Source organism: Macrobrachium nipponense, chromosome 11 (assembly GCF_015104395.2).
Source record: "Macrobrachium nipponense isolate FS-2020 chromosome 11, ASM1510439v2, whole genome shotgun sequence".
Taxonomy (NCBI): Eukaryota; Metazoa; Arthropoda; class Malacostraca; order Decapoda; family Palaemonidae; genus Macrobrachium; species Macrobrachium nipponense.
This window is the reverse complement of record NC_061087.1, coordinates 49,003,686-49,024,976: the sequence shown is the minus strand read 5'-3', so window position 1 is coordinate 49,024,976 and position 21,291 is coordinate 49,003,686. Positions and strand designations below refer to the sequence as shown.

Here is a 21,291-nt window from a genome sequence, read left to right as displayed (position 1 = left end):
ATATATATATATATATATATATATATATATATATATATATATATATATATATATATACATATATGTATATATATATATATATATATATATATATATATATATATATATATATATATATATATGTATATGGGAAGGGAACTGCCTCAGATCTAAGGTAACAAAAATTGGCCTGAGTGGGGGCAACTGGAATTGTATTTACTCCTCATAGGGAAACTTATAATCTCTTTTCCACCTTTGATCTGGGCGCTTGGAGCCAGACAAACTATTCAAAAAGGCACTGTTGAATTGTAAGTCTATTTGGCTATAGGGGAATTTGACCTGAGTTCAGTATTGTCACTGGGGCCAATCAACACTTCATACTGTCTCTATGCTGTTCTCAACTCTTTCACACCCACACTTCGCACTTCATCCTCCTTCTCACTTTTTCCCCCACTCTCTCTCTACCTTATCTCTCTCTCTTGGCTTCTTCTTGCTCTTTCTCCCTATGTCCAGCCATCTTATTTCGGATTTCAACCTCTTGGGACTTCACTTGCGTTCTTGATTTTGACTCTTATGTCTGAGTGGCTACTACCCTTTCTTCAAAACGCCTTCCTGTCATCCTTTCTGTAGTAATTGATAAGCTTCTCATATGGAAACGCCTCCTTGTCCTTGCCCTGGCTCTTGAGGGTGTGTCTTCATGAGGCATTGGTTAGAAGACTTCATAGGTCATCCTTGTAGGCTGGCACTGTTGAATTGATTGGTTAAAACCACAGGCCTAGTCTTGGAAAGGGTGGAGCTCAGATTTTTACACGTTCCTCCTTTTGAGCAAAGAAGCATTGAGTTTTCCTTAGTAATATGAAGTAGAAGGCCCTTGAGATGGTCTAATCCCACATTAATTCTCGGAGCTCGAACGTGTCAGAAGATGTTGGGAGAGCCGTAGCATTAATTAATTTTCTGTAGTGGAGGTGATGTAGGTCTTTAGGAGATATGAACCAAGTTCCGACGTTTCAAATTTCCTGGGCATCTGGGTGTCAAGATTGAGTGAGAAAGGTTTCTTCTTACACTTCGGGTATGTCGTTATCCCTCCTTAAAGTCATTATTTCATTCCTCTTTTCCCGTTCCCCCTTTTCTTATTATTCATGCCCTTTCTAAGTCTATATGTTAATGCATTCTGATAATAATTCCTTGATCCTATAACAGCCTTGGCCAGCTACCCTGCTGTTTCCGACAGCTCTAACTAAGGTGAAGCAAACATTATACCTACTAGAGGACTCCTAATGCTTCTAAGAAATCATACTGAAATTTTAACTTAAAACATCAAAACTGAATGTAAACATGAACAAACCCTTGATTAGGTAACATTAAGAGCTACATCAAAACTGAATGTAAACATGAATAAATCCTTGATTAAGTAACATTAAAAGAGACATCAAATCTGAATATAAACATGAATAAATCACATTAAAAAACATGAAAACTGAATGTAAACATGAATGAATCACATAAGGTATAATATGCATTGTAAAAAAAAAGTTCTATCAAGGTTACAATAATTGATAAAGCCCTCTGTCCTATTCTATTTAGGTGGATAACGCCCTACTTTTGTGAGTTTTGAATTTTATCATTTTCGTAATGTTCCTTTCTTTGTTGACAACACTTGTGATGACTCTTCTTAATCGATGCTGTGATCTGCTACTTGAGGACAAGTCCTTGGAGACATATCCTTGTGTAACTGTATTAGTTAGCAAATGTGTATGATGTGTGTCTATACAAATTTCCTTGACTTCCTTACTGAGATTGTGCATGTATTTACACTATTTCATTGGACTTCCTTACTGCGACTCTTAGTATCTTTGTACACTAAACTTTATACTTTTACTGATTGATACTAAAATAAAATTGGCAACTCAGTTAAAGATACTGGTTAGTGGTTAGTACTTGTAGGCTTCTTCTACATTTACTGTGACAACATTTAGTAAGTTTTCACCAATTAATATCTTGTTAGTAAGTTTTCATCAATCAACATCTTAGGGATTGGACGAAGTGTGTGCTAGTTACCCCAATAACATCTGAATCATTGCTGAAACGAATTCACTTATCTTAAAATCACTTAATACCTATCTTAATCCCTTAGTCCTTATTATTTTATTTCTAAGAATGTTCTTATGGAACGATTAAACTTGATAGACTTTTTGAAATTCTTATACTACGCATTGAACTGTTACTTACATAATCTTATCACCCAAATATTCCCCTTCTAGTCAAAAGTAAATTCGAAGTTAGTGCACTTAACTCCAAAATTTTGCTACAAAACTGATTAATTAAAGTAAGAATTGTAACAATAAAAATTATTCCTTAGTCGACTGATGACAGTAAACTTAGCAATAAAGAAATCAAATACATGGGAATAATAGGATGGATTAATGGGTTTGTTGTTTTATTTTACTGAAAAGTGACTCTTATTTCATAGGAGTAGGGAAAAAGACCCCATTTCGGCTCAACTTCATCACCCGACCCCCAATTCAGCTCACAGGCGATAAACCCCATAAGCTTGCCTTTATTTTAACCTCACATACATTGACCATTAATGACTCCATGGGAAAACCACCGAATATTTCACTCTAGTTCAGAAAAGAACCCCAAAATGGCTTATGAAGAGAGAAGGGAACAAGACCCCATTTCAGCTAAACCTCAACACCGAAACCCCAATTCAGCTCACAGGTGATAAACCCCATAAGCTTGCCTTTATTTTAAGCTCATGTATGTTGACCATTAACGACTCAACAGTAAAACCACCAAATATTTCACTTTAGTTAAGAAAAGAACCCCAAAATGGCTCATGAAGAGCGAAGGGAACAAGACCCCATTTCGGTTCAACATCAACACCAGACCCGCAATTCAGCTCACAGGTGGTAAACCCCATAAGCTTGCCTTTAGTTTAGCCTCTCGTACTTTGACCATTAAAGACTCCACAGGAAAACAACCAAATATTTCACTCTAGTTCAGAAAAGAGCCCCAAAATGTCTCATGAAAAGAGTAGGGTATATATAACTCCACACGAAAACCAAAAATTCTAAGTCCCTTAACCTAACCTAACCTAACCCACCGAGTGAAAAAATTCTAAGTCCCTTAACCAACTTATTATTCCATGGAGACTGGCAGTTTACAAAAAAAAAACGAACGCAAAGTCCGCATTTATACGAAATATCCGGTTGTATCTGTCTTTTAACTTCATAAACGGTATATTCAGAATGATTATGCAGAAATATGAAAAATCCTTGTGAATAAAATTCAGGCTCGATAGTGTAATTGTCAAAGAAGATAATCAAATTTCTGGGTTACCTTTCCAAGTAGAAATATACCCAGAGACCTATATTATCAGTACCGGAAGATGACTTCAAAGTGTTTAGATATAAAGAATAAAGATTTATTTCTACTTATATAAACCCGCCTACATCATCTGAGGCAAATATTCCTAAATATCTAATCAACGGCCCTTCGTGTCATTTAAAGATATTTCTAATTCCCTACCCAGTGACCTATATTATTAATACCCGAAGATGAATCTAGAGTGTTAGATGTAAAGACTAAAGGTTCATTTCTACTTAAACTTAATGCTAATATAAACCCTCCTGTCTTGATGTTATGTATTGGAGGTGATATTCATGATATAAACTCACATGTTACAACTTAACTTTACTGTACTGAGCGGGATTACAACAACAACAACACACGTCGACATCTGGCGGTGGCATTAGGAATCATGGAACTGTTGGTAGCGTTTTCAACAATACAATTATCATAATTACTGAATAATTATTAATAATATAACATCTTTTCTTCTTTTAAAATTAAATATATTTGGATGGATTATCAGTTAGAATACTACACTGAATTTACTTTGATATGTTACTGGTTAGGACTATAATCAGCTCTAAAAGTTATTAATATTCAAAACATTGTACACTATTATACTGGATATGTGGTTGTACCTGTTCAAAAATAAAATATTCATTCTTGGTAAAATTAAACATGCCATTCAAGATTATACACACCAAATCGATACACTTCATAATCATAACATTTATATGACATTAAAGAAATTACGTACAACATCAATACATTTCATAATCAGAATACTTAGAGGGTAATTTATTTCTGGTTGACCTTGTTTGTCTGTCACTTTCAACTTTATTTTCTGCTTTGACAGGAGTTTCAATTTCATTACCAATAAGGTCAATAGTTACAGGTTCATTTACCTTGGGCATATGAACATCACTTGGGGTTTCTTTCAACTGAACTCTATTCCTTCTAAATAGCTTGCCTTCACTTTCAATTAGATAAGACCTTTCATCTAATCGTTCCACAACTTTTCCTTTTTCCCAGACCTTTTAGCCCAAAACATAAGGTTTAAGACGTACATTATCTCCTTCATGCAAAATACTTAAATCTTTAGCATTTTTATCATAATAGAATTTACTCTTAACATTTTTAATTTTCTTCTTTACCTTGGCCAACTCTAAATTTACATTTTGATTTTCAAGTAACTTGGATAACATTGGTAATTTGGTACGTGTTCTCCTACCTAGGCTATACTGTGATGGGCTGGCGTCTTTATCACTAGTAGGAGTATTCCTATGGTCCAAAATGGCTAGATAGGGATCTTTATTACTTTCAATAGCTTTTCTAATTAAACGTTTAGATGTTTTCACTGCAGATTCGACCATACCACCTGGTCACCTTTCACTGCTTGACCAACTGGCTTTGACAGCTGTTGATTCCGGTAACACTCTTGACTGAAGTGTCCTGCTCTACCACACTTGAAACAGACAACATTAGGTTTCTGTAACTGTCTTGAAAAATTGGATGAGGATTTCACATTAGCTTGCTGAAGTGTATTATCTTGCGTACTCTTGGTAGTATCACTTGTAGTTTTCCCATTAAATTTATTCCTGATATTTGGATGAGACTTAAAACCTGGGCGTTGTTGATTTTGGTACTTGACATTGTAATTGCGTTTGCTACTAATTATATTGTAATCTTCACACATGTAGCAGCTTTGTCAAGTTTCTTAACCTCTCTCTCTCTCAAAGAGGCTCTTGTATGTTCTGGAATTCCCCAAGATACTGTTCAAGTAATTCTTCTAACTCATCATAAGTTTTAACTTTAGCAGCTTCTAACCAACGTTTCAACCTCCTCACTTTGTACACATAATCTAAGAAGGTTCCTTTTTCAACTTTTCTTAAATTTCTGAATCTTTCATTGTAGTACTCTGGGGTCATCTGGTAAACTTGTAGCACACTGTGTTTAAGTACCTTGTAGTCTTTACACTGATCAGCTGTTAAGGCTAGATAAGCACTTCTCCCTTTACTAATTAAGACACTTTGTAGCAAAATTGACCATTTATCTGCCGGCCATCCCATACCTTAAGCCACTTTCTCAAAGTGATAAAAAACTCATCTGGAGCCTCTTCAGTAAACTTAGGGATTAATTTCTGTACTCTTACTACATCAAATACAGTGTTTTGATTACCTTGGTTAGGGTTAGACGGTGTTACAAGTATTGTGGATCTAGTTATCAATTCCATTTCCCTTTCAAACCTTACTCTTTCTCTTTCCTCTTCTGCTGCTTTTTCTTCTCCTCTTTCTCTCATTTCTTGTTTTCCCTGTCTATTCTTTCTCTTTCAGCTTGTATTCGCTCTCTTTCAGCTTGCATTTTCAGCTTAATTAATTCTCTTCTGCTTCAATGCGTCTAAGCTCTAACTCTGTATCACTTTTCTCTTTCTTTTCTACTTGCTTATTTATAAGATCAGCACGTGCTACATTCAACAACTCTTGAGCCAATTCTAACTCATCTTCATCAGTTACTCTACCAGAGTCTATCAATGATTCCATAGCAATACATCGTATTTGTGCCTTTACCATACTAGTAGACACATAACCACCACATGCCACTGCTAAAGCGCTCCACTGTCCCTTAGACAGAGTGGTTTCAGATAACACTTGGATGGAAGGAGCTGCTAAAAATTCCTGAACCTTGAACTGAGCCATTTTCTCTAAGTTATCAACTTACAATTCAATATAATAAATGCAAAACTAGAGTGATAATGTAATCTGTTTTCCCGGGACTCTGGGCACCATTAATACTTGTGACGAAGTGCCAAGTATCTGGTTACTACACTTACCATTCATTAATTGTTACCTCACAACAGCCAGACACCTGAACCTTCACCACAGGTACTAAACGACTGAATACTCTAAAGGCAACAGTGATCTCTTAAACAACTTACCAGTATTGTCGAAAATCAGACTAAGTTCATTAAAACAGGTGTGAGGTAATCTTATGTGTAATCAAATTAATTAAAGGACATCACTCCATCAACAGAAGTCTAAGTACTTCCCTGGTTCTAACTCACTTCAAATAAATTGAAGGTAAACAGCTCAATTACCACTCTATGTTTTTACCTAAACAAATCCTATAGTTATTTACTTATACTGGTGAAAAAGAAAACACTTATAAAAATTTTGAATGCAAAAATTTATTATCAAACTCAAAATTTATAAGTGAAATTCACAATATCAGGGAAATTACTGTTACTTGAAAACAAAGCAAATTTTAATAAATTCTTGAATTAATTAAGTAAAATTAAATCAAAATTGATTTATCATAAAATTCAAGAAAATTGATTAATTAATTGAAATTCAAAAGTGTTACGCAATAATTAAAATTTGGAAATTAACTCACAAGTGCTAAACAACAATAAAACTTGAAAGGAATTCTAAGTAAATGCAAATTAGTTCACAAGTGTTAGATTCAGTTAAATGGGCTACGATTATTTAATGAAAACAATAAAGTAAATCAAATTGTGAATGGAAATGAAAACACAGAAAAATGTGGAAAATACCAAAATTGTAAAAGCATTAATCAATCAGAATATAAAAAAAAACACACTTCAATATGAAAATAGATAAATGCAAATAAATTACTTCAATAAGGAAAATGGTTAAATGCACAAAAAAATCACTTCAATAAGAAAATGGATAAATGCACGAAAAAATAACTCCAATAAGAAAATGGATAAATGCACAAAAAAAATAACTTCAAATGAAACAAACACAAAACACAAAAATTTGTAATGTGTAAAAGTTTAAACTTGTTTCATGAAACCTAATAAATATTCAGTAACATTACCTTGGTGCCAATTGTCTTTCTGCTGCAGCTTGTTTCACAATTTCACCACACAATTCATAAGATTTCAAAAAAGAAAAGGCACTGTAACACACTTGTATAATGTTTGTTCAGATTCCACAAAAAGCACTAAATAATACTAAATAACTCTAAGAAATCCTAAGTCTAAAAGTTACGAGTGACCAATTTATGTTACGTTAATATGAAATCAAAAGTGACGTGAGAGAGAGAGAGAGAGAGAGAGAGTGAGAGAGAGAGGAGGGAGATCTCAACGCAATGATGTTCTAAGTCTGAATGAATCTTTTTTCATACGGAAGCTGGACAGTGGATTTTGCACAAAACGTTTTGGGCTTGCGAAAGATGATGCAATCTTTCTAGAAGCTTCTAATATGGCGTAACTTTAAAGAAAAATCGTGAAATGTCCACGTGACTATCGACAAAGAAGTACTCATCTGAAACAGAAGTCCCTTATCAGATGTAATGACATGTATCCAAAACACAACGGAGATCTCGAGACCTCTTAATCTGAGGTGATGGTAAGTTATGGAAACAAAATGGACACTTCGAGGTCTCTTATCTCGAGGCGTTGACAAATTATGGAAACAATATCTATCTTGGAACGGACAAAGTTAATCTCTCTCTCTTTTTACATTCTACGTTATATATATATTTCAAATTATGTAATGCGAAATCTGAACATACATTTTTAGACATCCTATAACTCTAAGCTGAATCTGAATCTGAAAATGTTGCAAGACTTCTCTAACATTTCATACATTCAAGAGAGGAAATATGCATTATCAAAATACCAACATATAATTATATATATATATATATATATATATATATATATATATATATATATATAGCTGGTATTTTGATAATGCAATATATATATATATATCTATATATATATATATATAATTATATGCTGGTATTTTGATAATGCATATTTCCTCTCTTGAATGTATGAAATGTTAGAGAAGTCTTGCAACATTTTCAGATTCAGATTCAGCTTAGAGTTATAGGATGTCTAAAAATGTATGTTCAGATTTCGCATTACATAATTTGAAATATATATATAACGTAGAATGTAAAAAGAGAGAGAGATTAACTTTGTCCGTTCCAAGATAGATATTGTTTCCATAATTTGTCAACGCCTCGAGATAAGAGACCTCGAAGTGTCCATTTTGTTTCCATAACTTACCATCACCTCAGATTAAGAGGTCTCGAGATCTCCGTTGTGTTTTGGATACATGTCATTACATCTGATAAGGGACTTCTGTTTTCAGATGAGTATATATATATATATATATATATATATATATATATATATATATATATATATATATATATATATACAAATTGATACTGAGGAAAATTAGAAATTATATAGATTTCATTACCTTGACCAAAATCTCCAAGACTCCAAACCCAAAGCAAAAAAAAACCTATATCTAGTAGGAAAATCTAAGGAGTGGCAGCACTGCTAGCTAGCACGGACAGCAGTGTCGCACCATCAAAACAAATTCAATCCTGCATCTCCCAGACTCTATAACGACCAATGGTCAACCATTAAACAGGCAAAAAGCAATACGTTAACTCGTTAAGACGTCTCGTTTCATTTTTCGGTTTTTCGTTTTTGAACGTAGCGGTTGCGGAATTAAATTTTTGAGTTCCACTACTCGCTACTTCACTACTTTTGGCATGTCGTAGCTGCCAATCAAGTCCGCAACCTAAAACGGGATCCGCAAGTTGCAGAGGTGTTGATAGTCCAGGATTTTTAAGGCCAAAACATCATGAAATCGGGCATAATTGGTACAGATTTTTTTGTTTTTTCGGATAAAATGATGTGTCTAACATTCTAGAAAAAAAGTCCCAGTGTGGGAAAATCCGGGAACTTGAGTAAAGCTAATGTTTTCTCTAGCCACTGTCAAGCAGGGTTTTCCCTTTGTAGTGACACACTATATGCAAAATTTATTGTACATACTCTTTCCCGCTTAAAATGTCTAGATTTTAATCCATTTTCGAGATTACAATAAAAAAATACAAGTATAGAAAGAAAATTCTGTAGGGCTTGTATATACAAAATGCTGTATTAAAATTTTGAAAAAAATAAATGTCTACGTTTTATAAAAAAAATAATTAATGCTTTCAATACATCTAAACTGATATTAGCACTGAATTAAATGTATTTTGATAAATTCCAGTAAGATGAAAAATATAAGTTGATATTTATTAAACAACAATTGCGTTAGCAGTAAACACATCCTGACATTTTACAGTACAATTCCACAGCTTGTACAAATATCTGTGCTTTGATGAAGTAAAACGTAGTTTTAAATGACTTTACTAAAATATACTAGATACTGAAAAATTCTGACCATCAAAAGATACATCTTAACAATTGGTGATCCAGACACAAGAAGTTCACTCATTAATCTATAAATGATTTACATTGCTTTTCAGAATGCTAGGCACAAATTTATATTTTATGTGTTGGTCCTGTAAAGGGATACTGAAAGTTGTTTTATCCAATGTAAGAAGAAGAAAAGTCTCTTTCATCCACACAGATCAGAATAAAAAAAAAGTTAGAATGACAGTATGACTGACATATGTGACTTTTCCTTTTACATAGTACATTCATCACTGTCATCTATATCACCATCTTCACAAATGTCATATAAGGAGTTGGAGCATCCTGACCCACAACACTGGCCACATGCTTGGGAACATTCAAAGTTTTTTTACGGCAACAGCATTTATTTGACCCACAATCTGTCATACAATTACATCTGATAATGGACAACAGCAATGCTGGGGCAGGTTGTATATCTGTCATTACTGGAAGAAAGCTCCCATTATCTAAACACCAAACTCAGTCTTTGGCATTAAGGGAGGAGACACCTTTCCACTGGTGGACTTGTAAATATACTTTCATGCTATGGAATTTAGCTGATGCAGTAGTTGGTGGTAAACTCTGACATATAAGGTGGGAGCTTTTCACTGATATTTTCTCACAGAATCTCTTATACCTGAGGATGTTCAGGCTATCAGTGGCTTCGCCATTGCATAAACTAACTAAAGCTTTTTCTCCTGCTGATATGATTTCATCAACAGATTTTCCTGCTGCATTGAATATTTCAGCCTGTCTACGGAATTCTTGGTGTTTTGCATATTTCTTCAGTGAGGGATTCTTGCTAATGCCATATACGTGTGTGTGTGTGATGTAGTATCGCAACCGAGGAATGCATGTATATAAAGAATGTCCCTGCACACTGACTCACCAAGTACTTGCTTCACTTTCTTGATATTCCACAATCTTGGTTTTAATTTTGATTCATTCATAATGAATATGTTGTGGGTGTTTAGATCAGCATAGTAACACAACAAGACTAACAAGTCTGTATCATTTCCTATCAAGACAGTGTCTGATAATGCTGCTGATTCTTTTGTCACCTGTGTAATCAAGAAGTCAGCCTCACCATTAGTATGAACAACTTTATGTCCATTCAGCTGTAGACATTTCCCTGGCAAAATGATGAAGTTTGCCTTATTCTTTGTATTTGAAAGAAATATATCTTTTTTCTGGGACACTTTCATCTCTTCTGAGAACGTGACCTCCATCCCAACTTTTCCCTTTCCTCTCCTCCGATGTGTGGCATCCTTTGTAGAGAGTGTTCCATAACCATCAAATACTACAGTTGCATGGCCATACTTCCTTGTCACATATGTAAACATAGGTTAGACACACTTCCTTATAAGTTGACACACCAGAAGACCATGGAATCCGGTGGAGCAAAGCTCCTCTATCTAGTACATATTTTACTTCACTGCTTGGTGTTTCTTGGTCAGCATCACTTAATTCAGACCAGATGGCATTGGCAAAACCTGATTTCTGGGCTTCCCTCATCATGAGGGATTCATCGAACGGGGCAGGTGGATAACTACATAATTCGAAGTTAAACATATTCACTGTAATATCAGATGCCTTGGCTGCAATCACCAACTGCTGGAAGAGAAGTTGGGATCTACTTGTATGTGCTCACTACCAATCTTAGTTGCCAATTTTGTTGCCATAGTTGTTGCTTGGTCAGTGCACTTAAAAATGTACTTAGTAACCAGTTGATTTGTCATCTTATTCAATACGTTCTCTCCTATAGTCTTTGCATTACCACATGTACAGAACTACTGGCATGTATGAAAGCATACTGCTAAGTGCATAACAGAAACCATAGTGCTAAAACTATATTAATGTTAATGTCAGTGATACATGCAAACTTCTATATATCACTTGTATGCTATATTGGATATTCTTATGATTCACACAATGGTTGCCACTTCATAGTGTAATCTAATCATCTGAAAAGATGAAAAAACACATAATATGAGGTTCTTTCTACTCCAAGTCACAGACTCTAAGAATGTTATTCATCCGTCCCAGCCTGAATATGGCCTGAAATGAGTGAAATCGAAAAAGTGAATTTTCATTGCTTTCCCATATTTTCTCAAACTGGGACTTTTAATATGTTGTTAGTATTGCTTGACTGTAAACGAATCAGGAAAGATTTCTTCTGTACCATTTTTGTCCCCCAAAAATTGTAAAATAACTGGACTATGAGGCGCTTACTAAAGTTGCAGAAAGCCCACCTCTGCTTAAGGTAAGATGCTTTCAGCACAAGTATGTCATTTCAAGATCAACAAATAATGGCATTGTGGATCATTGGCTTAAGATAGGCCAGGGTACTAACTGGGATAATTCCTCGATAATCTGCAAGGTCAAAGATCATCGAAAAAAGAATCTGTTGGATTCCATCTTTACTGAAGCTACGTCAACAAGGAATTTAAATCTCCACCCAAAATTATACCCTGATCCTCTTTCCTGAACTCTTTTGTTTAAGGAACACGACTGCCCAGATTGATAAACTGTTACCCCGCCCCTCTTTCTGTCTTTGTATATAAAGGCCTGTCAACTTCTTTTATATTCAGTGTGAACTTGAAAATGTAGAATATACTACGAAAGTACTTGTTTGAAGTCCCTGTTTTACTTGCCTTCCGACGGTGGATTTAAGGATTATATATATATATTATATATATATATATATATATATATATATATATATATATATATATATATATATATATATATATATATATATATATATATATATATAGAGAGAGAGAGAGAGAGAGAGAGAGAGAGAGAGAGAGAGAGAGGTAAACTCAAGAAGTAATATTACTGATATGAAGAAGTGATTAACCCAGTGAATACTAGGTACATTCTCCGATTTTAATGATATATTATACTTTAATCTATAATGATTCCATACAGTTTACGCTTGTTTAATATTTTTTTATGTACAAAACGGACATGCATCGTGGATGATGCAGAATTCATAACGAACCTAGGTTTAGCCCAAAGACTGGATTATACGGACTACAAAATGCGAAAGCGTTTGAAACAACTTTATTACATACCACCACTATTATGGCTTTTCAAAGAAAAATCTGATGATACGTAACAACTACAATTCGAATGGACAATTGTTGTAACCCATTATTAATAAATTCTAGAGCGTCAAAAGAAGAAAGAGTTTCATGTACAACGAATAAACTTGCATGCTCGAAGCAATGCATATGCGTCTGTTCTAAGAGAATATTATTTTCCAGTGGCACCACGCTGATAATCCTATAGCCAAGGGATAAATCATTATCATGGCTGGAAAGAGGAGACGTAGTATAACTACGTGACAGTGGTTAAAGGGAACAGCCGTATGTATGTTAATATACTTATATGAATTAAAATATATGGAATAGGATACAGAAGCTGAAAATAAGCAACCGTAGCTCCCATACACGTCTGGGAGGGTAGTTGCTATGTGTTTTTTACTTTTTACTGACATTCTGGGTAGCGTAAATGGTTGCTGACCCCACTCTTAGCTGACAGTTAGGGGCACCAAAGCTGCTTCCAATAGAAAATGGTTATTGTGTTAATACTGTTTACATTATTCCTTAGGGGAACAATTGTTTCTGTTTTTGTATCTTTCGGATATCGTTGAAGGTTCTGGAACGGATTATTTACGAAAACAGAGGTTTCGCTACACACACACACGCACACACACATACACACACACACACACACACACACACACACACACACACACACATATATATATATATATAGTACAAATAAGATTACGAGAAAGAGGTGATAAATCTTTTAACTTTATTTCCAGCTAACGGTTCAAAGCAGGTTTCATCATCAGGGCTGAAATACAAAAGTAACAACAGTTAAAATATGGATATCTGAACCGTAACATAAAAGTTAAATCCAACCTAACGCCCCAAAGAGAGAAAACAGTGACGAAAAAGGGCACCAAATGGACGAAGAAACATCTTATGCTATAAACAGAGGGGCAGGAAAAGACTGACTATTCAAAGATGCAACAAATTGTTTGGTGGTTAACGATTCGAGGATATGGAGAGAGGTTTCATCGCAACTTGCTCTTGATTTTACGATCACCTAAAGAGGAGACTTTTATAGTGTGGATCGAAACTGCTGTGCCTTCCAGATTAATTAAAAGTATTTCTTTAGAACGTTTTCTTTGACTGGTAAGTGCTTAGACGTAGATACATAGTGTAATTCATAGTTAATGCTGGAAAGTTTCCTGAGATATACACATATGTATGTATATATATATATATATATATATATATATATATATATATATATATATAATAGACAGACAGAGTTAAAATTACTATATCGAGCAGGAGAAAATTCGGATACAGAAAGAAATAGTCTAAACTTGGAAGAACAATCCAGCGAAGTCACTTATAGTCTAGGCAGAGCCCCTACAACTGTTAATCTAAGCAATTATCAAACATCTAGGACGAGCCGCTAAGGCCGCGTTTTTACTAAGCAAGTCAAATCTGCTCGCTTGTTGTAGATGCGTTAATTGTTTTAACAAAAACTATCAGAAGCCTGTGAAGGATTTACTTTAACTGATAAATAACCTTTAAACTGAATGCCCTGCTCCAAAATTAGTTTAGTTGTTGATAGAAGAAAGCAATGTGAAATTGTGTTTAAAAATCGAAAGTTTAACGTTAATATCCTGGACCTGACTTTGCCGCGGAATTCCAAACACTCGTTGCTAATATGAAAACCCTTTCACCTGTATTCATGAAGAGCATCTTGATTATATTGGGAAATTATACTTCGATACCTGTTTTACTCTCTTAAATCATGTGCACTTGGGAAGTGGGTCATTCTGTTGTTGAACATAATATTTAGCGGTTACTCAAAAGCTTCGTGCAAGCCTTCAGCAGGTATCCCATGCATATGCTGTTGCTAGAAGGGACAGAAAGTCAGTTTCAAATATTTGAGGATTTCTTTTTCTTTTTTTACAATATCCCAATATATCTGATATTGCATTAACTTTGTTTCACTGATGGCATTCATTAACCTAACTAAAATCTGACCAGAATGATGAAAAATTCCGGTAGGAGAAAAGAAAATGAGAGAGAGAGAGAGAGAGAGAGAGAGAGAGAGAGAGAGAGAGAGAAGCAGTAACCGAATGGTATGCCATCACCAATGGGAGGGGGTCACTGAGAGAGGAGGCGGAGCCAGGGCAGTGCAAGAGGCGTGGCAAAGGAACCAAGAGGAGAGAAGAAGCTGAAGAACCTGGTCGTCAGACATCGAGGGGAACATTCGTGCGCCCGCTAGCAACCGGACCGGCCGACCTGCTACGTGATTGTCCGGCGTCCATGACTGTCGGCGGAAAGAAGGCCTGCGCCAACAGGCTTGACCCTTCTTCTTCCTCCTCTTTCCGAACACCTCTTTTAGTTCATCCATGACCGTTAATAATATCGCAATCGGGTGAAATGCGATCCCAAAACTAATGAAGGTTGAAACGTTGTACTACCCAAACAAGCAGTTCAAGAAGGATTTGAAAAAGAACAATTGGTGGCACTACTCGGCGCTGCTGCTGGAGGAGGTGGTCGTAGTTGTAGTAGCCGTAGTAGCTGTGCTGGTGGAGGCTGTGGAAAGCGCCCTTCCGCCCACCCGGTGTTAACCTGTTGTTTATGTGGTCTTCCTTGCAGCAGCAGCAGCCTTTTCCAACCTCCTCCTCCTCCTCCTCCTCATCTCCTTCCCCGACATGTCGTGTAGTGGCAACAAGGCGGCGGCGCCGATGGCGTCGAACACCGACGATATCTCCATCCCCGCGAAGACCCCGTGTGGTGAGAATGAGGTGTGCCCCTCTTCCCAGGGTACAGCCAACTCTGGTGAGGGGGTGACGGCCCCCGCAGCAACCGAGGTGCGGTTGGTGTCCGGGGGTCGTGTGGCTACCAGATTGGCCTCCTCGTCTTCCGCCTCAGCCTCTCCGGGACACCTACCGAGAGACGACGGCTATTGCTCTTCAGACTCCACTCCAAAGGGCTCAGGTAAGTAAGTCGCCAACGTCTGTCTACTTAGTAGGTGCCTGGAAAAGGATTCGCACCAATGAAGCGCTAGACGCTCCCGAGTCTGTCTACAAATGACAGAGGGAATGAAGTTGGGTGTGCAGGTAGGTTTTGCAAATGTGAAAATACTGCTCTTGATAGATTGACTAGCATTCAGTTTGAGAAATCCTCGTTCTTTAGCGTGAGAACATTCAGGAAGAGGGAAGCCGTCCGAAGTGTAGGCTTTCGACAGGTAACAAAGTACTACAACTCCAGGTTCTAGTCCAGATTTTGATGTGGTTGTGATCATTGTTGTTGCTGTCTATCTATTTCTTTCTTTAACGAATCGTCAAAACGTTTATTCGGTTTCAGCGTCCACGTTCCTAGAAAGTAGGCTTTGGAAACAGGACATCGCTGTTTGTCACTTCTTGTTGTTAGAATATGAGCACAAGGTTTATACAAATAGTTCTCCATATAATAGCACTGAAAGAAATGAACGAAAAATGTCATATAGTAAGAAAAAGATATAAATGAGTTTTTGTTATTTGCGATGGTCACTCGTTTCCGAGGGAAAATAACGAAAGACTTATATTTCAACATTCACTTCAGCAAAATACAAGGAACAGGAAGTTTTCAACATTTCCCCGGTCTCTTACTTACATTTTCCAGAGCCGACAGAACAAATATTTGATTGTTTATATAAATACTGTATATGCTATATATATATATATATATATATATATATATATATATATATATATATATATATATGTATATATAGATATATATTATATTCATTAATATATTTTCATATATATATAATATATTTTCATTAATATATTTTCACATATGTTGACCAAAGGGGAATTTTTTTGTGGCGGTGTGGTTGAAAGTTTCACTGTACGTCCTGGATTTCTTGGGTTCGATGGTTCGCGCCCGTGAGCCGACAAATCTCTTATCGGCTAAAAAATTCCCCTTCGGTCAACATATATATGAAAATATATTAATTCCGAGGTAGAGCGAATTAGATGATAAAGGACATTTGTAGCTCGACGTATGTATACGAATCACGGTAATGTAATATGACAAATAGTACATATATGTATATGATTTAAAACAAGCAACCATTTGTTGTCTCCGAAGATTGCAGGCAAAGGGACGGCGGAAATGTCTAAAATTTCTTCCTGTTTGTTGTATTTTGCTAAATTGAATGCTGAATAGAACTATTTTCTTGTCACTATCCTTCCTAACCGCATATTTACAGTCCCTTTTCGACTTACAGAAAGTGGAAATACTTTTGCCTGGCTAAAAGATACCTTAATGGAATGATTTGTTTTCAGGATACCCAAGATCTCACAATAAAGAGAGGGGGGAAGAATCATTCCCTCAGTCTACTGATTTTCATGGCAACAGATTTATGGGTTCGTATATATTGCAAGATGATTGAGTTCTGGGAAAACGACTCTAGTACAAATGCATTTTCCTTCTATCTTTACCAAGTCATTTATTTGCTGTCTTAGCTACTACGTATTTCATAGAGTATTTCGTTGTGAAGCTTCATCTACTCTGTTGTTTTTACTTTGCTTCATCATCGAGACGATGTTTTAACCGTAATCCTTTATAATGTGAATAGTGACTAGTTCATAACAAAATTTATTAGTAAGACAGTTGTAAGTAGTTGTCATTATAAATACCGATTTTCTACGATTTACAGAAAAGCAGCTAATACTATATATATATATATATATATATATATATATATATATATATATATATATATATATATATGTATATATATATATTTATATATATACGAATTTGTTCCCCAGATTTCCTGGAAAAGGAATTTGAACTAATTCATAAGCAGCTTTCATCTCTAAAGCATTATGACCATATAATTCAGAAAGCAATTCATAAACATAATTTTCTACCGGCCCCCTCAAGACAAGACCAGAAGGACACCCAACAATAAAATAATAATCCCACACCTGGACAGGATTAAGATGGTGACCCAGACTCTCGGAGTACCTAAACCTTTTCCCTTTACCTACCCACATACCCTAGCCAAATCCCTGATTAATGTCCAACAAAAGACAATCCCCATAGACACTGGGTATGCAAAATCCCATGCCTGGACTGTGACCAGTCTTACATCATTTTTGTAGGAAAAATCACCTCCCCAGAGATTAATACAACACAAATGGTCAGTTAGGTATGGACAACAGAGATCAGTTATTTTTAGCCATTAAATAACCATAACCACAGAATAAACTGGAATTTGGCACATATAATTTATAGCAGCAAACGTTGCTACAAAAGCCAGATGATAGAGTCATCCTTGCTTAAACAAAGACAGGTAATGAACATCTTAAAGGGTGCCTGGGATCCAGATATCATAGACAAAATCTTCTTTCTTGCTATACTTAAGAAGATTATAGAGGAATTACCAGCGGGGGTGACCTGGTAAAACGGCTACCTGTGGATGATATCTCTTGATATAAATACCGCTTTTTGTGTAACTTTTCTCACTCATTACCTTCCTGAAGAGAGAGACAGCAGTCTCTGATATATAGTACTTACTTTCTATATTTTGGCATTTTTATTGGCTCCTTTTATTAACTGGAATTCTGTTGTAACAAAACATTTTAATCAGTCACATATATATGTATATATATAATGTGTATATATATACATATATATATATATAATTATATATATATATATATATATATAATATTTATATATTCATATATATATATGTATATGTATACACACACACACACAGATATATATACTATATATATATATAGATATATGTATGTATATTATATATATATATTTATATATATATATTGTATTAGTGGTTTTTCTGTAAATCGTAAAAAATAGGCATTTATAATGACTACCACTTACAACTGTCTTACTAATAAAGGATGTAGAGAATATAATTTTGTTATGAACCAGTCAATATTCATATTATAACGGATTACGGTTAAAACATCGTCTCGATGATGAAACAAAGTAAAAACAACAGAGTGGATGAAGCTTGACGACGAAGTACTCAATGAAATATGTAGCTAAGACAAAATATAGAGGAAAACCCGGTAAGACCACTCACCTGCGAGAAATACTGTGATCTCTACAGATAAAATGCATTCTCCGATGAACATTTCTACAAATCTGCAAATAAATGACTTAGTAAAGGTAGAATGAAAATGCGTTTATACTAAAATATTTCCCCCAAAATTCAATCATCCTGCTAGAGTACACCAGTATAGGGGTCACCACGAATTTCCATATTTCCACCTTGTAGGGCTTACCCTTCCATTGATTTTTTTAAAGTCAGTGGGATTCTTCAAGTGAGATTCGGACATATTCCTAGGGCAGGTATCAGATGTTTTGATGACTGTATCAAATGTTCTGATAACTTGTGTTAAATGTTCTGATAGCCGCATCGTCCACTGTCGGATTCTAAAATTGAGAAATCTGGCTGTACATAAATAGTCCAGGAGCCATGGGGTGCTTGCAACATGAAAGGGGCAGAAAATGACCTGCTTGACTTAGCCGAGGGTCCACCGAGACACCTTTTTACCGAGGGTAGACATCCAGAAACCCGGCAATTATCGTGTTATTCAGGGTTTTCGTTGAATTTGATGAAATCAGAATAACTCCTTTTTGTGTATAGGTTACATAAATTACAATAACTCGGCAATGAAAAGGTTGACCAATTTCTCAACATGGTTCCACACTTTCTTAGTGTTTCCTTATCTTGCAATTTTTCACCTCTTTCTGGCAGCTCTTTCTCATCTGCAAAATGTCTTAAAAACAATGGTAGCTTTTTTTTTGAACCGGATGGGGCAAAAAATGAGACATCCCCGCAAACATGTGATTAGGTACATTTTCACATCCCTGTATATGTACTCAAAATGAGTTTGATCATTACTTCGCGCTTCATTACAGTATCTCCCGAGTTGAGGACTAGCTCTAAAGCTTTCATGAAAATTTTAAAGCTAACATGCTTCTGCTGGCCAGTTGGCGTTGACGATGATTCAAGTGGTGGTTTCTCTGCTTTCCTGTTGCAGTCACGAGCACACTTGGCTGTGACAGTCAAGATCTGCTCCAAATATGGCATTCGCATCTTGCAAGTCGGAAGTTAGGACAAATACATCATCTTGAAGTATCATGGCTGCCTTAAGAAATGATTCAGTTCGTCCTTTTTCAGAAATCCTCCATTTATCATATGCATTTTGTGAAAAGAAAACTTGTTAGTGTTATCTTTCAGAGATGTGGTGTCCCGAGAATCCACCATAGAACGCGTAGTCCTTTTATTTGCTGAACAGATGCTGAACTATCCTCAGGGGAATGATCAGCAATATCTGTGGAGACTTTGCTTAGCTGCTTGAGTTTCTCCAGTGTTTTCTTGATGGTATACTACTGTTTATAACATTCGTTAGTAACATGGTATAACAATTTGCCTTTGTCCACTTGCTTCGGCCTTCCAAAAACTACGTCCCTTCTCACTTCCGCTGCTTCAGTGATACGATACCTACGTGTCCTGCCATTCTCTGCGTTAGTAAGAACCCAAATAAAAAGTTACAGGAAAAAAAAGTTACAATAATTTTTCCTAGATACCTACTGACCCCCAAGGAATGTATGTACCTTTGCGGCGTGTTTAGTACAAGCCCACTGGGGACTACCATAAGTGCATAAACAATAGACTGTTAATATCATAAATATAGACCCCCAAGACATTTCAATTTTTTCATTGTGACTTCATAACGGCCACAATAAATGAGTGTGACTTTTTTTTCTAGCCAAAATTGTGACTTTTTCCGTGGCCTTTTCCCTCTGACTCTATTACTGGCCAACTCTGGTAGATTCACATTTATCATCAGATTTAGCAGGAACCACTAGAAGACAGTGAGTGTGATGCCTTAATTCTTTCTTTGTTGTGCTAGAATTAAGCATTCTTTACTTAACAAAAAAGGAACAAGTCAAAACGGCTACTTTTTCCTCCATGTGTTTAAGAGCCTTACGTATCTGCAGCCCAGAATTTCTTAAGGAAGAGTTTGAAAGTATTGTTAACATATCGGAAAAATTAAAATACAGTAAACATTTTGTTGAATGTGCTTTGCAAAAAGCACAAAATTACTTTTTATTCTATAACTACGAGAATGGCTTCTACAATGATAATGTACTTATTTTACCATGTAATGATCTCTTACAGAGGGCACCACGTTTTTGCAAGAATTTTAATATTAATGTTGTTTTAAAATTATCAAGTAAATTGAAAAACATACTGATAAGGAATTCTCCTAACTTTTCTCATGGCTGCATTTACGGGGTTCCTTGCATGGACTGCAAGTTTTTTTATATCGGACAATGTGGGAAGGGATTGGACACCAGAATGAAACAACATAGATATAGTGTGAGAACGGGACAAACGTCGAATGCTTTATTTTTACACATTAATAAATTCTATCACATGATTCTTTGGGAGGGGACAAAAGTTGTTTTATATTGTAATAATATAACTTGTAGAAATATTATTGAATCTTCTTTTATTAAGTATCATGGTGACTTAATGAATGTAAGCCAGGGTATGTACAGTCAGCCCACGAAGAATTGGCATATTTTCTTAATTCATTGTTTGTTATGGAAATATTGACATATGCAGGTGCC

General features: G+C 35.6%; 1 protein-coding gene across 1 annotated transcript in view; it reads left to right on the top strand.

Annotated features, from left to right (window-relative positions):
* Nucleotides 1–14,890: 14,890 nt before the first annotated feature.
* LOC135205824 (sodium-dependent dopamine transporter-like) overlaps nt 14,891–21,291 on the top strand; it is a 380,876-nt gene continuing 374,475 nt past the window's right edge. The window contains exon 1 of the mRNA XM_064237076.1: nt 14,891–15,612. Within this exon, the coding sequence (XP_064093146.1) occupies nt 15,327–15,612 (286 nt within the window). The 5' untranslated portion in view covers nt 14,891–15,326. The remainder of the gene's footprint in view (nt 15,613–21,291) is intronic.